The sequence below is a fragment of the Macaca fascicularis genome, chromosome 1, assembly GCF_037993035.2.
Source record: "Macaca fascicularis isolate 582-1 chromosome 1, T2T-MFA8v1.1".
NCBI lineage: Eukaryota > Metazoa > Chordata > Mammalia > Primates > Cercopithecidae > Macaca > Macaca fascicularis.
Window position 1 is genome coordinate 99,313,031 of NC_088375.1, and position 15,741 is coordinate 99,328,771.

Below are 15,741 nucleotides of genomic sequence, written 5' to 3' on the forward strand. Positions count from 1 at the left end.
TAATCCCAGCACTCTGGGAGGCCGAGGTGGGCAGACCACTAGAGCTCAGGAGTTCAAGACCAGCCTGGCCAATGTAGTGAAACTCCGTCTCTACTAAAAATACAAAAATTAGCCAGGTGTGGCAGCATGTACCTGTAGTCCCAGCTATTCAGGAGGCTGAGACATGAAAATAGCTTGAACCTGGGAGGCAGAGGTTGCAGTGAGCCGAGATCACACCACTGCACTCCAGCTTGGGCAAGAGAGTGAGGCTCTGTCCTTTAAAAAAAAAAAAAAAAAAAAGGCCGGGCGCAGTGGCTCACACCTGTAATCCTAGCACTTTGGGAGGCCAACGTGAGAGGATCACAAGGTCAGGAGATCGAGACCATCCTGGTTAACACGGTGAAACCCCGTCTCTACTAGAAATACAAAAAAATTAGCCGGGCATGGTGGTGGGCGCCTGTAGTCCCAGCTACTCAGGAGGCTCAGGCAAGAGAATGGTGTGAACCCAGGAGGTGGAGCTTGCAGTGAGCCAAGATCGCGCCACTGCACTCCAGCCTGGGTGAAAGTGCGAGACTCCGTCTTAAAAAAAAAAAAAAAATTCAGCAGCCTTATACTTTCAGCAACCAAAAAATCCTTAAACTTTCCTAATCTAAGTAAAGTTACCAATGTTGCTTGCCTGAGTGCCAGCAATACTTTTAAATAAGGGCATGACCTACTTCAGGAAACTCTGACTCAATCTTCAGCCAAATAAGTCAAATACCTTCTACAGCATAAAGATTTTATCTCGTCAGAAATTTAACAGGCCCAGTTTATGCAAAATGAAACATACAGGCGCTTATATACTCTAGCTCTTCAGTGATTTAGCATGGGAAATTCTACTGCCACTTGGAAGAAGAATGACATAAGGGCTCTCAGAGATTCAATCCCTTCATGTCATACTAGAAAAACTAAGGAACTGAAAGACTGAGTGATTTTCATAAAATAACAGAATGTTAGTTGTAAAATCAGGAATATACTTCCCTTAATCTTTCCAATTGAGCACAGTTTCTTGACACAGTTTAAAAGAAACACTTTCTTTTAGGATTCTAGATGTTACGAAATATGAGTATCAGTTGCTTATTCAAATAGTCAATATTAAAGGGCAATTTAATCAACGGGCCACATTCTAAAGTATCCCATGGAGAAATGAAACCATTAAAATCCATGTACTGAGTTTTTAAAATATATCATGTGCTTCATTCTCTTCTGTCAATTCATGGTAAAACAACTGCTAAATCATTGTTTAAGAAATATCTGAAATTCACTAAGCAATCTTTACATACTTTGTACTTAAGTTAATAAGAGCTTAAAATGATGTGATATTCAACCTGATTGATAAATTACTCTGCTCACTTGAATTACTTCTTAAGTGAAATAGCACCTCATCCATTAAAGAATAAGACAAAATCAAAATTCTATACGGCAAAGAGCTTTATATGTACTAATCAAGAAAAGAAAATCTAAGATACTCTTGGGGACTCAGAGTGTTATAGTAGTTTTTACACAGACCTCCAACCAAAGGTAAGGATATACCTACTTTTCAGAGCTTTCTACATGAATATACAACTTTTAAAAAGGAAGTTGGTAAATTCTGCTTGACTTACCAACTTAGTCAAGCAGAACTTACCAACTTCCTTTTTAAAAGCAAAGAATCTGTAAAAACCAAGAAGTAGGCAGGTTAGCAACTTTTCCAAAGTCACCTGCCAATTCCCTTATGTAGCAAACTATCTGTAAAAACCAAGTAGGCAGATTAGTGACTTTTCCAAAGTCACCCACCCCTAGGGCCAAAGGTGGGCCTAGAATACAAGTCTCACACCAAGACCAATGCAATTTCTACTGTCTTACATTTACTGACTACAAAATGGCTATTAACTTTCATACTTAATGGTAGAAGCTATTTACCCATTAAGTATGTAGCTTAAATTATTAGCCTGAACCTGCTGTCCTGAAACTTTCTTGCAATAATTAGGGTTAAAGACTAAATATCACATTATTCAATCTTAGTAAATACTTACATACGTCTCATTTGCTGCTTCCAATTGCAGCTCATCAGTGTCTGTGAAATAACCGAGTTCAGCAAACAGGCCAGAATCTTTGGACAAAGGAAAAGAATAGAATGAACTACCAATTCAATTATTTGACAAAGAAACAAGTACTGTATCCCTATGTCGCCTCTATTAAGGTTTCTCATTAGCCACTACTATTATTGATAAACTCCAGGAATGTGAATAAGTAATTCAAAGCTCATTTCTAATTTATGTGTTGTTTTCTGCATAATTTTTATCTTGTGAACTGAATTCTTACACCAGGGATCAAAAAAGATTTTATGTCATATGTCATGTAAGACTAATTGGTAGTGGCTTTATGGAACATTACTAACAAGAATTCTGATGCTACATCTGGGTTCAGCATGAAAAGTTAATGTGGTTCATAAGTAATAGGAGACGACTGTGGAAAGCAGACATGGTTCATAAGCAATAGGAGGGGGCTGTGGAAAGTATATATGCACTGCGTATTTGTCATCCATGCCTTAAGCTAAGGGCGCAACCAATTTTCTATCTAGACAATAAAGGATTCACTCATCTAAACCATCAAATTCATTTCAGCAAATCTAACTATATTCCAATTTCCTAATGAGGTTTCATTATAAACCAAGAAATATATGGATACAGAAAACATTCTTCAATACACTATACTGAAAACTTTTTGTAGAGAAAGCTCAAGGTGTTGACCAAGGCCCAAGAAGGCTGCTTACCATAGAATCTATGAAGTTCCTATTTTCTCTGACACTTTCAAAACTTTAAGCACTCTGAAAAGTTTTTCAAAACTAGGTCTTCCTTTGTATTCTCTACCTATTTTATGCCACTGAAACTGATCTGATGATTTCCTCAGTGCACAAGTGTAGGAACTATACTGTCAGTCAGTTATTAACTTGACCAATTACAGTAACATTTCACCATCCTAAGACCAAATAGTATTTAGCAAAAAAAATGTATACATAGTAATAACAAAAGGTTACCCACATGACTCTCAGAAAAGACTACTCAGGTGCAGAGCCAATAAACATGTAAGCAGAGTACTGTGGCTTATATATAGGCTGAAACTCCTTTAAAGAGTTCTCTGGCTTTCTCATTTCTTTCTTCCCATTCGTTCTGAACCTGCTCCAATCAAGCTCCCCCTTCCACATACACATATTATTAATGTCCCCAGTGACTTCCATATTGCTAAATTCAGTGGTAAACTCTCATCTTACTTGACCTATCAACAGCATTAACATAGTTGATCCTTTCATTTTAACTGAAAGATTTTCTTCACTTGACTTCCAAAATATCACACTTACCTGGTTTTCCTCCCACCTCACTGGTTGACCTCACCTTGCTGGTTCTTCCTCATCTCCCTAACACGAAATTGTCCCTGGGCTCAGCATAAACGTTTCTATCTATCTTACTTCCTTGGTAATCTCAGCTGAGCTCATGGCTTTAAATAAAATCTATATGCCAAGGATTTCCAAATATACATCTCCAACCCACACTTCATGATGCATGTACAGTGAGTACTGACATCTCCTCTTACATGTTTAAAAGGCACGTCAAACCTAACATATCCAAAATGAGCTCCTCATCAACCCCACCAAACCTCATACTGCTTTGTCCTCATCTCAGTTAATGCTTACCAGTTGCTCAGGCCAAAAACCTTGGGATCATCATTACTTCATTATCTACTTCTCTTCCTCACTCTCCATATTCAATCTACCAGAAAATTCTGTCAGCTCTGTCCTCAAAATATATATCTGCAATGTGACTTTCTACCTTTCCTCCTATTCTTCCTTCCCTTCCCAACCTTCTTTTTCTTCCCTACCCCTCCCAACACAGAGACGTCAGCTTCCGAGGAAGCAGGGCAACAAAGGAGATGGGGTTTTGTGCACAGTCATCTCCAGTAATGTGCCCCATATCCAAGGAAACAGGATGGTGTGGGAGAGACTATTGCCCAGCGAAGGTGCCAGCATGCCCCAGCCCAGTGGGAGGGGGAATGGAGTAGCAGATGGAAAAGGCAGCCTGAGTGGTTAGGAGAGTGGTCATACTGAACAAATATGTTAGGTGATTGTGCAAATGGTTGAATATATCTAAAATAATTAGAATGTTCTGGTTTCTCTTCAGAATGAATACATCTTTTGCCTTTTACTAAAATAATTGGAGTTAGATTTCTCACAGTTGGAGAAAGGATTTAAAAGCATGGAGAGAGGCCAGATGCGGTGGCTCACACCTGTAATCCCAGCACTTGGGAGGCTGAGGCAGGTGGATCACAAGGTCAGGAGATCAAGACCATCCTGGCTAACACAGTGAAACCCCATCTCTACTAAAAAATACAAAAAATTAGCCGGGCGTGCTGGCGGGTGCCTGTAGTCCCAGCTACTCAGGAGGCTGAGGCAGAAGAATGGTGTGAACCTGGGAGGCGGAGCTTGCAGTGAGCTGAGATTGCACCACTGTAATCCAGCCTGGGTGACAGAGTCAGACTCCATCTCAAAAAAAAAAAAAAAAAAAAAAAAAAAGAGCATGGAAAGAGTCGGGAGACTAAAAGAATCCTAAGATGCTGGATTAGAACTAGAAGTATTAGTAAATAAACTCATTTAAAATATAACACATACAGATAGCTATAGAAATATATATATGTACACACATATACCGATGTTTGTATTATGCATATATACATATATACACACGCACATATACATATATACATGTATATATATATTTCCTAGTTCTGTCTGCTAAGAGGTCCTAGAAGCAATGACATCCGAGTAGCAATGAAAATACTAGGTGACCAGATCTTGGATACTAAATACCATCTTCTACCAAACAGAAGTCCACTAAGGGGTTCCTTGGAGAAATAACCAATTAAAGGGCTGCAGCAGGGAAAGTGCCAAAATAAGCCTGGAAATCTTGCTGTGCCAGAAATTCTCAGCAAATGATAGGAACATGTCAAAAAGAACAAAGGCCCCAATATGAAAGAATTCTCAGTGGTCAAATCTGGGAAAATCTGAGAATCCGAATAAAATGAGAGTAGTAGTTTACCAACCACCAAATAAAAAAGAAATCAATAAGTTCATCACAGAAGGAAAGAAGGAAGGAAGGAAGGAAGGAAGGAAGGAAGGAAGGAAGGAAGGAAGGAAGGAAGGAAGGAAGGAAGGAATTCTTATAGTACAATGTCAATTAACAATGATAGAATGATAAGAGTTAGATAGTTACCATTTGGCAACCATTAGAGTGGTAACTGATATAGAGTGGGGTTATTAATGAGGCTAGGGCTCATGGTTACAGGTTTAATAAGAAAAGGATATTGGTGTCATGTCAGATTATCTCCCCCAAAATAGCAATAAAATACAAAATGGGAAGCAGTAGCTTTACAGTGGTGAAACCTGGAAGATAACAACTTGACCAAGTGATCATGTGAATATATCACAGGATGATATGATGGCATAGGAACATCACATAGTATTTTCACTACAACGTATACCTCATTTTATTCTGATGCTCAAATTTTCCCAGATTTGACCACTGGGAGTTCATTCATATTGGGGCCTTTGTTCTTTTTAACATGTTCATTTGCTGAGAATTTCTGGCACAAGATTTTCTGGGCTGATTTTGCACTTTCCCTGCAATTTCCCAGCCCTAGAATTGGTCATTTCTCCAAGGAACCCCTTAGTGGTTTAGGATCATCTTGTAGAATAAAAGACTTGTACTCTTTAAGACTGTCAAGGACATTAGAGACAGGAAAAGACTAAAGAACTGTTCCAGATTAAAGGACACTGATGAGACATAAGAAGTAAAAGCAATGAATGTTTGCAAGTAAAATCCTAGACTAGAAAAACAAATCATTATTGAAACAGATGGCAAACTTTGAATGGTGTCTTTGAATTGAATGATAGTGTTGTATCAATGTTTATCTCCTGACTGGAAGAAATATAAGGTAGTAATACAGGAATGTGGCCTTGTTTTGGGGGATAGAAGGATAGAGAATATACACTATAGTATTTAAAGGTGATGGGTCAACACATCTCTCTCTCTTGAAAGGCAGAGAGAGAGAAATAGAGTAAATGCGGCAAAATTTAACAACTGAGGAATCTGGTAAAGGGCATGCAAGAGTTCTTTGCACTGTTCTTACAACTTTTCTATAGGTTTCAAACTATTTCAAAATTTTCAAATGTATGTATATATACATGTGTATATGCGTGTGTGTGTGTACATATCCATAATCCAACTACTTCTCATTACTCCACTGCTACTATTGTAACTCATGGGGATTGCTATAGTAGCTTCCAAAATGTCTCCCTACTTCTGCCCTTGCCCCTCTTTCAGTCTATTTCCAACAGAGCTCCTAAAGTGAGCCTATAAAAACAAAGGATGGGGTTTTTTTGTTTTTTTTTTTGTTTGTTTTTTTTGAGACGGAGTCTCGCTGTGCCGCCCAGGCTGGAGTGCAGTGGCGCGATCTCGGCTCACTGCAAGCTCCGCCTCCCAGGTTCACGCCATTTTCCCGCCTCAGCCTCCGAGTAGCTGGGACTACAGGCGCCCGCCGCCGTGCCCGGCTACTTTTTTTGTATTTTTAGTAGAGACGGGGTTTCACCATGTCAGCCAGGATAGTCTCGATCTCCTGACCTCGTGATCCACCTGCCTTGGCCTCCCAAAGTGCTGGGATTACAGGCTTGAGCCACCGCGCCCGGCAACAAAGGATGTTATTGGGAGTCAGGATTCTCATAGTGGCAGAAGAGAAATACAAGCATATAGTGCAAGAAGGTGAAAAAGAACCCTGCGATGTTACCTTTGAAGTGTAACTATATTAAAATGAATTGATGCTTTTTAAAAATATTTCCTCATTCTTAGGAAATACATGGTGAAGTGTTTAGGAGTTTCATATTATCTGCAGCCCACTTTAAGATGTGAAAGAGGAGGAAAGTGTGGGTAATATTAAGAGATAAAGTGAATGTGGCAGGATGTTAACAGTTGGTAAATCTAGATAAGGAAAATGCAGGTTTATCAATGTACTTATTTTTCAACTTTTCTGTGGTTAAAAAAATAACTGGGCCGGGCGCGGTGGCTCAAGCCTGTAATCCCAGCACTTTGGGAGGCCGAGACGGGTGGATCACGAGGTCAGGAGATCGAGACTATCCTGGCTAACACGGTGAAACCCCGTCTCTACTAAAAAATACAAAAAACTAGCCGGGCGAGGTGGCGGGCGCCTGTAGTCCCAGCTACTCGGGAGGCTGAGGCAGGAGAATGGCGTGAACCCGGGAGGCGGAGCTTGCAGTGAGCTGAGATCCGGCCACTGCACTCCAGCCTGGGTGACAGAGCGAGACTCCGTCTCAAAAAATAAAAAAATAAAAAAAAAATAACTGAAGGTGGGTTGATAAATATACTTGTATATTTATAGAACATTCTGAAAGAATCCATGAGAAACTGTTAGCATTAGTTACCCCGAAGTATCTCTAAAACCTATTGCCTATTTCTATATCCTTTGCACTAGTCCCACACTATTAGATTTCCCTCAACAGTAGTAAACGATGGTAGTTATTATTTTTAGTGTACTCAGTAAGCTTTCCCACCTCACCTCCATCTTGCCCATTTATTTATTCATTTACTCCTTGTAAGTTTAACAAGATGAGACACAGTCACAGGGTTTAGCAATGTGGAAAACAGTAGTGCCCTTAAAAACAGCAGTTTCAGGCCAGGCATGATGGCTCATGCCTGTAATCCCAGCACTTTGGGAGGCCGAGGCGGGTAGATCACCTGAGGTCGGGAGTTTGAGACCAGCCTGACCAGCATGGTGAAACCCCGTCTCTACTAAAAATACGAAATTTAGTAGCTCACGCCTGTAATCCCAGCACTTTGGGACACTGCGGTGGGTGGGCGGATCATGAGGTCAGGAGATCGAGACTATCCTGGCTAACACAGTGAAACCCCATCTCTACTAAAAATGCAAAAAAAAAAAAAAAATTAGCCAGGCGAGGTGGCAGGCGCCTGCAGTCCCAGCTACTCGGAAGGCTGAGGCAGAAAAATGGCGTGAACCTGGGAAGTGGAGCTTGCAGTGAGCCCAGTGAGTCACTGCACTCCAGCCTGGGTGACAGAGAGAGACTCTGTCTCAAAAAAAAAAAAAAAAAAAAAAATTAGCCAGGCATGGTGGCAGGCACCTGTAATCCCCCAGCTACTAGGGAAGCTGAGGCAGGAGAATCGCTTGAATCCGGGAGGTGGAGGTTGCAGTGAGCCAAGATCGCGCCACTGCACTCTAGCCTGGGCCACAGAGCAAGACTCAAAAAAAAAAATAATTAAAAAAAGAAATTTTTTTTTTTTTTTTTTTTTTTTGAGACGGAGTCTCGCTCTGTGGCCCAGGCTGGAGTGCAGTGGCGCGATCTCAGCTCACTGCAAGCTCCGCCTCCCGGGTTCACGCCATTCTCCTGCCTCAGCCTCCAGAGTAGCTGGGACTACAGGCGCCCACAACCGCGCCCGGCTAATTTTTTGTATTTTTTAGTAGAGACGGGGTTTCACCGTGGTCTCGATCTCCTGACCTTGTGATCCGCCCGCCTCGGCCTCCCAAAGTGCTGGGATTACAGGCGTGAGCCACCGCGCCCGGCCAGAAATTTTTTTTTAAAACAGCAGTTTCTGTGGAGCAGTGGCACCTGACTGGACTGGGTTCAAGTGACAATGAGAAATAAAAAACTAGAGACAGCAGTGAACATGGAGATTTTTTAAAAGGAATTCTGCCGTAACATACAGTAGAGAAATGCAGTAACAGCAAGAGAGGAAGTAACATTGAAGAGAGTTTTGAGTTTGTTGGTTTTGTTTTGGTTTTTTTTACTCTAGAGTACTATCTAGATATAGAAACAGTACTTCTAGGAGAAATAACACGTTCATTTACTGACAGAGATGATCTAGTAGCGAGGGGAAATGCTGACGCAGGAAACAGGAGGAAGAATAGCTTGAGCAATATTCTTGAAGAAAAGAGGAAGGATCTAAAGCACATATGGAAGGAGTGGCTCTAGCTAGGAGCAAGAAGCCACTCACTCTCAGCAACAAAAGAGAAAGCAAACATGTTGGTAGGTGGGTAAATGAGGTAGTGGGAGGCTGTAGAAGCTCTCTTCTGATTCAAAGGATGGGAGAGATGTTGGAGGTTTGAAGATAGAAGAAACTTTATAATGCAATCATCAGAGTGGGACAGTAAAAGGACCAGGAAATATGATTGGTCTGGCAACACTTAAAGTGAGATTTTTTTTCAGCCACATTCAGCTATAGTAAGGCAGGCGTGAAGTGGGCAAAACTGAATTTAACTAATAGGTTTATCCAAGAGAAACCCACAAGACAAGAGACAGACAAAGATATGAAAGGTGAAAGGAAGGAAATGGTGACAATGATTGTTCATGGTATTTAAACTGGGTAAGGGGGACATGATGAACTGAAGGGAATGAGAGACACTGGAAACATGGCAAAATCTCAGAAGGACTGAACAACTATTGAAACTGGAATACTAAAGGGAGTAAGCTGGTAAAACAGGTGAAGGTAGTCAGAGCAGGATGTTTGAAAGTGAGATGTTACTGGTAGTGACAAGACTCAGGCTTATGATCAGGAAAGCAAATGGTCGAGACTGGGTAAAAGGTGCAATCAGTGATAAAGACGAGGTCCAGAAAATGAGAGGTCAGTGTATCTGAAGGATCTTCTCTAAGGATACTGAAATCATCCAAGAATCATGATGCAAGTAATGGTGAAGAACGTAACAGTAAGCTAGAGGCAAAATTTTTTCAAAAAGTCAAGGAGAAGCCAGGCATGGTGGCATTTGTCTGTAGTCCCAGCTACTTGGGAGGCTGAGGCAGGAGGATCCCTTGACCCCAGGAGTCTGAAGATGCAGTGAGCTGTGATTGCTCCACCGCATATTCCAGCTCCAACCCAGGCAAAAGAATAAGACCCCATCTCTAAAAGAAAAAAAAAAAAGTGAAAGAGAGTGATCCAGGAATCAGGAGAGGTAGAGGATGGGATATTGTGACAAAATGAGATTTAAACTTAGATATTTTTAGGAAGGAGGAAAGGAGAACAGTCGTGAAGGACAATGGAGACACCTATCCCACCATCAGAGGTCCTATGGTGAAAAGGTTTTGAGAATAAAATTAGCAACCGTTCACCGGGGCATTAAGGGAAGTTGTGTCATCCGGGAGCACCAGATTTTGGTTTAGTGCTAGAAAGCCAAGAGAACCCTCATAGAAGAGACTGAAGACATAAAAGAAACCACAGTGGCAGACGGAAGCTTATCATCTTGATACACATATCTTAAGTACAGCTGACAGAAGGAAAAAGGAGAAAGAAGAAAGGAGGAGGGAAGAAAGAAGAAAGCAGAAAAAGTATCTTTTGCACAAATTCAAGCAAGAGTAAAAGAGAAGAGAGAAGGAGAGAGGAGGGTAAAACATACGATGGCAAATAAGCATATGAAAAGATGCTCAACATCGTATGTCATCAGGAAACTGCAAATTAAAACAAGATACACCTATTAGAATGACTAAAATCCAAAGTACTGGCAACACCAAATGTTAGCAAGGATGTGGAGCATCAGAAATGCTCATTCACTGCTAGTGGGAATGCAAAATCATATAGCCACTTTGGAAGACAGTTTGGCAATTTCTTACAAAACAAACAAAAAACATGTTCTTACCATACAATCCAGCAATTGTACTCCTTGATATTTACCCAAACAATTTGAAAATGCATGTCCACACAAAAACCTGCACACAAATGTTTTCAGCAGTTTTATATGTAATTGCCAAAAGTTGGAAGCAACCAGGATGTGCTTCAATAGACAAGTAGATAAGCAAACTGTGAATTTATGGACTAAACTGTGTCCTCTAAAATTCTTTTTTTTTTTTTTTTTTTTTGAGACGGAGTCTCGCTCTGTCGCCCAGGCTGGAGTACAGTGACGCGATCTCAGCTCACTGCAAGCTCCCCTTCCTGGGTTTACGCCATTCTCCTGCCTCAGCCTCCCGAGTAGCTGGGACTACAGGCGCCCGCCACCTCGCCCGGCTAGTTTTTTGTATTTTCAGTGGAGACTGGGTTTCACTGTGTTGGCCAGGCTGGTCTCGATCTTCTGACCTCGTGATCCGCCCGTCTCGGCCTCCCAAAGTGCTGGGATTACAGGCTTGAGCCACCGCGCCCGGCCTCTAAAATTCTTATGTTGAAGCCCTAACCCCAAATACGACTATATAGAGAGATACAGTCTTTAGGAGGTAATTAAGGTTAAATGAGGTCATAAAAGTGGGGCGCTAATCTGATAGGACTGTGGCCTTATAAGAAGAAGAAGATTCTCTCTCTCAATGCCATGTAGGGACACAAGAAGGCAGCCATGTGCAAGCCAGGAAGAGGGCCCTAACCAGAACCTGAACATGGTGCCATCTTGATCTTGAACTCTAACCTCCAGAACTGTGAGCAAATAAATTTCTGTTGCTTAAACCACTCAGTGTGTGGTGTTGTCTTATGGCAGCCTAGGCAGACTAATAGGCTATGGAACATCCATACAATATAATACTATTTAGTGCTAAGAAGAAATGAGCTATCAAGCCATGAAAAGACATGGAGAGACCTTAAGTGCATATTGTTAAGTGAAAGAAGCCAATTCAAAAATGCTACATACTGTATGATTCCAACTATATGACATTCTGAAAAAGGCAAAACTATGGAGACGGTGAAAATATCAGTGGTTACCTGACCAGAGACAGGGAAAAGGAGGGAGGAAAAAATAGGTAGAGCACAGGGCTTTTTTAGGGCAGTGAAACTATTCTGTATGATACTGTAATTATGGACACATGTCATTATACATTTGTCAAAACCCATAGAACAGGTTGGGAACCAGGCCATGCAGCGGGAGGTGAGCAGCAGGTGGGTGAGTGAGTGAGTGAAGCTTCATCTGGATTTACAGCCATTCCCCATCACTTGCATTACCACCTGAACTCCACGACCTATTAGATCAGCAGCAGCATTAGATTCTCATAGGAGTGCGAACCCTATTCTGAACTGCACATGAGGGATCTAGATTGCACGTTCCTTATGAGAATCTAATGCCTGATGATCTAATCACTGTCTCCCATCGCCCCCAGATGAGACTGTCTAGTTGCAGGAAAACAAGCTCAGGGGTCCCACTAATTCTATATTATGTTGAGCTGTATAATTATTTCATTATATATTACAGTGTAATAACAATACAAATAAAGTGCACAGTAAATGTAATGCACTTGAATCATCCCGAAAACATCTCCTGTGCCTCCCCGTCCCCACCCCCTGTGGAAAAATTGTCTTTCATGAAACCAGTCCCTGGTGCCAAAAGGCGGGGGACCCCTGCCATAGAATGTACAACAGAGTGAACTTTAAACTATGGGCTTATAATAATAAGTTCATAATAATGTATCAATACTGGCTTATCAATTGCAACCAATGTACCACACTAATGCAAAATGTTACCAATAGGGGAAGCTGGGGATTGAGGGGAAGTACATGGAACTCTTTGTACTATATGCTCAATTATTGTGTAAATCTATAATTATACTTAAAAAGTAGGCCTATTATTTAAAATAATTATGTGAAATTCAAATTTCAGTGTCTATAAAGCTTTATAGAAACACAGCCATGCTCACTTGTTTATGTTGTCTCTGGCTGCTTCTGCACTATCACAGCAGACTCGAGTAGTTGCAACAGTGACCATGTAATCACAAAGCCTAAAATATTTACCATCTGGACCTTTACAGAAAATGTTTGAAGACCCTTGTTCTAAATTTCATTACCTAAGTTAAAAAGAAAAAGGAAAGCACATCCCTCACAGGCTCTTCTGAGTTAATCACTTTATTTAAATTGTTTAGAGTTGTTAAAATCACGAGACATACTAACTACATAATCTGATTTTAAAATTTTAACTAGATAGTATCTAATATTAAAAAAAAAAAAAATCAAGGCTAGGCACGGTGGCTTGAGCCTGTAATCCCAGCACCTGGGAAGTTGAGGCAGGATGACTGCTTGAGGCCAGTTGGAGACCAGCCTGGGCAACACAGCAAGACCCCTGTCTCTACCAAAAAGTCAAAAATTAAGAATTAACCAGGCATGGTGGTGGCGTGCACCTGTAGTGCTAGCAACTCAGGAGGCTGAGATGCAAGGATCACTTGAGCCCAGGAGTTTCAGGTCACAATAAACTATGATTGCATCACTGCACTCCAGCCCGGGCGACAGAGCGAGACCCTATCTCTAAAAGAGAAAAAAAAAAAACAACAAGTAAATCAGTGAAGTACTTGAACATCCAAAACAGCAACTGTCACAGAATGAAACACTAGCAGACAATAGTGTTTCACTCTATTGCCAACAAAATCTATCCTACTTACTGAACACCTAAGGAATTAAAGTGTTCAAAGAAGAGAAGACTGTTAACAGTTTGAAAAGGGAAACCTGGAAAACAATGGAAATGGGCACATTCAGGGAGGGGCAGGGCAGGATACCTGATAGAAATGAGTCAGTGAACTGACTACAAAGAACGGAATGCTCTGTTAGAGGACATTAAGTCAAGTGATCAGATAAGTCAGGAAAATGCAGCCTGGGTATCAGAAGACAACATAAAATAATGCCATGAGGAAGTGTCCCACAGTTATAGTTTAAGAAATGTTGCTGGCCAGACACAGTGGCTCACAACTGTAATCCCAGCACTTTGGGAGGCCGAGGTGGGTGGATCACCTGAGGTAGGGAGTTCCAGACCAGCCTGACCAACATGGAGAAACCCCGTCTCTACTTAAAATACAAAATTAGCTGGGCTTGGTGGTGCATGCCTGTAATCCCAGTTACTCGGGAGGCTGAGGCAGGAGAATCGCTTGAACCCGGGAGGTGGAGGTTGCGGTGAGCCGAGATCGTGCCATTACACTCCAGCCTAGGCAACAAAAGCAAAACTCCATCTCAAAAGGAAAAAGAAAAGTCATGAAAATATAACAGCTGACTAGCTGACAAAAACAAATCATAACTACCCAATATATTCAAGTAGTCTTATTAATAACCAGGGATCTTAGGAAGAATAAACTCTGCAGACACGAGTTAGGAAAGCATTATAGAATAGATACTAGAGGTACAGACTTCGGAGGTCGAAAAACCCGGTGTGATCTTTCTTCTGCCATTAACTAGCTTCAAGAATCTGAGCACAAATTCTGTTAGCCTCAGTTTCCTCATCTCTAAAATAAACAGTACCTCATTGGACTGTTGGTAGGATTAAACAAAATACTGCATGTTGAGAGTTTAGCAGGGTGCCTGACACAAAGAAAGTGCTAAATAAATGGTTACTGTTACTAATGTACTTGGCTTAGGAAAATGGGAATAGAAGTCTTAAGTTTTCCAGCAACTCTTAGAAAATCTACCCAAGGATTGAAATAAATCTCCAATAGAATATAGTTTTAGAGAACATCTGCCCTTGAAAAAATTAAATGACTTTGTTCAATAAATAGTTGAGATTCCTTCCACTCATGCTATTGAGAATGCTGATCCAAGGGAGAAAGATAAACTGGGTTCCCCTCAATTCCGAGGCTGATGAGTGGTGTAGGCTCACTAGGGGGCCCATTTGGGAACCTACACAATCCCAAATTCATATTGGAACCTAAGAACAATATTACTATTATATCTTGCAATCAAGAGGAGAATAAAAGTCTCCTCTAAATACTTAGATAAAGCTTCTCCATTCTCATTTCCACCTCATTCCATTCCATTCTTCCTGACTACCAAAACCAAACAAAATATCCATTAGCAAGAAAATTAAGAGCTGTATCTGGAAAGCAGTCAGGATTCTACCATGAGTATTAGGTCTAGCTAAGCAGGGACCCGAGGTCAGGTGCTTGGGTGTTTTGCTTTTCTGCCAAGATGGACATCAGGTTTAAACCAATAGTAAAAGCTGTAAGATTAGGATTTCTTGTATATGACCACATTCTCTCATGCACATCAAGCACACAAAAACCCACTCCATTGTGCTCACCGCCCACATTTCACACTCAGGAAATAGCTTGCAGCCTTTTTGGCGGTCCCAGCCATCTTGCCCTAAACCTCCTAACGACGTCCAGTGTTAGCCACACAAAAAGATCATCCAGTACTTCCCCAAGGGAACAGTGAAAAACGATAGTTAACTCCAGTTAGACAATATTCTACTCTCCCTGTGGCCAGGACAGAAGCCGAACGATCCTCCCAGACTCTCACAGGGGCACGAACGAGAGTGACGAGTGGCCTCACTAATCAGGCAGGGTTGGTCCACACCTGTCACCACGACTGGGCGGAAGTAGGGAGGAAGAAACCTGTAGATGCGAAGCCGAGCCAACCTGGTGCATTATCAGATCCCACTCACCCCAATCTTCATCCAGCCTGTGAGAGAGTCCCGGGCTAAAAGGTGACTCCATGGTGCCGGCAACACCTCCCGACTCCCCCATATCACAAGTTCCTCTTCCCTGGAACTCCGTGATTAATATCTGGGACGGCGGCGGCAGGCGGACAAAATACTCCGTAACGCTGACGAGACGGTGGCCGAGTAAAGACAAACTGCTTCTGCCGCACGAGGGAATTAGTACGACACAGAAGAACGTCAGAGACTAAGCAAATTTAAACAGACCTCTGAGTAAATATTTCCCTTTTGGAGTTTTCAGGACTTTCTGTCCCGCTGTTTTATGGGGGAGGCGAGGTAGGACACGCAGACATC

General features: G+C 41.6%; 1 protein-coding gene across 8 annotated transcripts in view; it reads right to left on the reverse strand.

Annotated features, from left to right (window-relative positions):
• The window catches only part of ATF6 (activating transcription factor 6), a 201,741-nt gene extending 186,225 nt beyond the window's left edge, over positions 1-15,516 (reverse strand). For 6 of the 8 annotated variants that reach the window (XR_012434266.1, XR_012434259.1, XM_074038899.1 and 3 more), the window contains exons 1-2: positions 15,394-15,516; positions 2,034-2,110 (exon numbers count right to left, since the gene is read on the reverse strand). Coding sequence is in view for 3 of the 8 variants with exons in the window: in XM_065543092.1 (XP_065399164.1) it covers positions 2,034-2,110; positions 15,394-15,475 (159 nt within the window). In the remaining 5 variants the exon portion in view is untranslated. Of the gene's footprint in view, positions 1-2,033; positions 2,111-3,358; positions 3,482-15,393 lie in introns of those variants that run through there. The other 2 variants (XR_012434263.1, XM_065543096.1) reach the window with 1 other exon arrangement.
• Between the last annotated feature and the right edge of the window lie 225 nt (positions 15,517-15,741).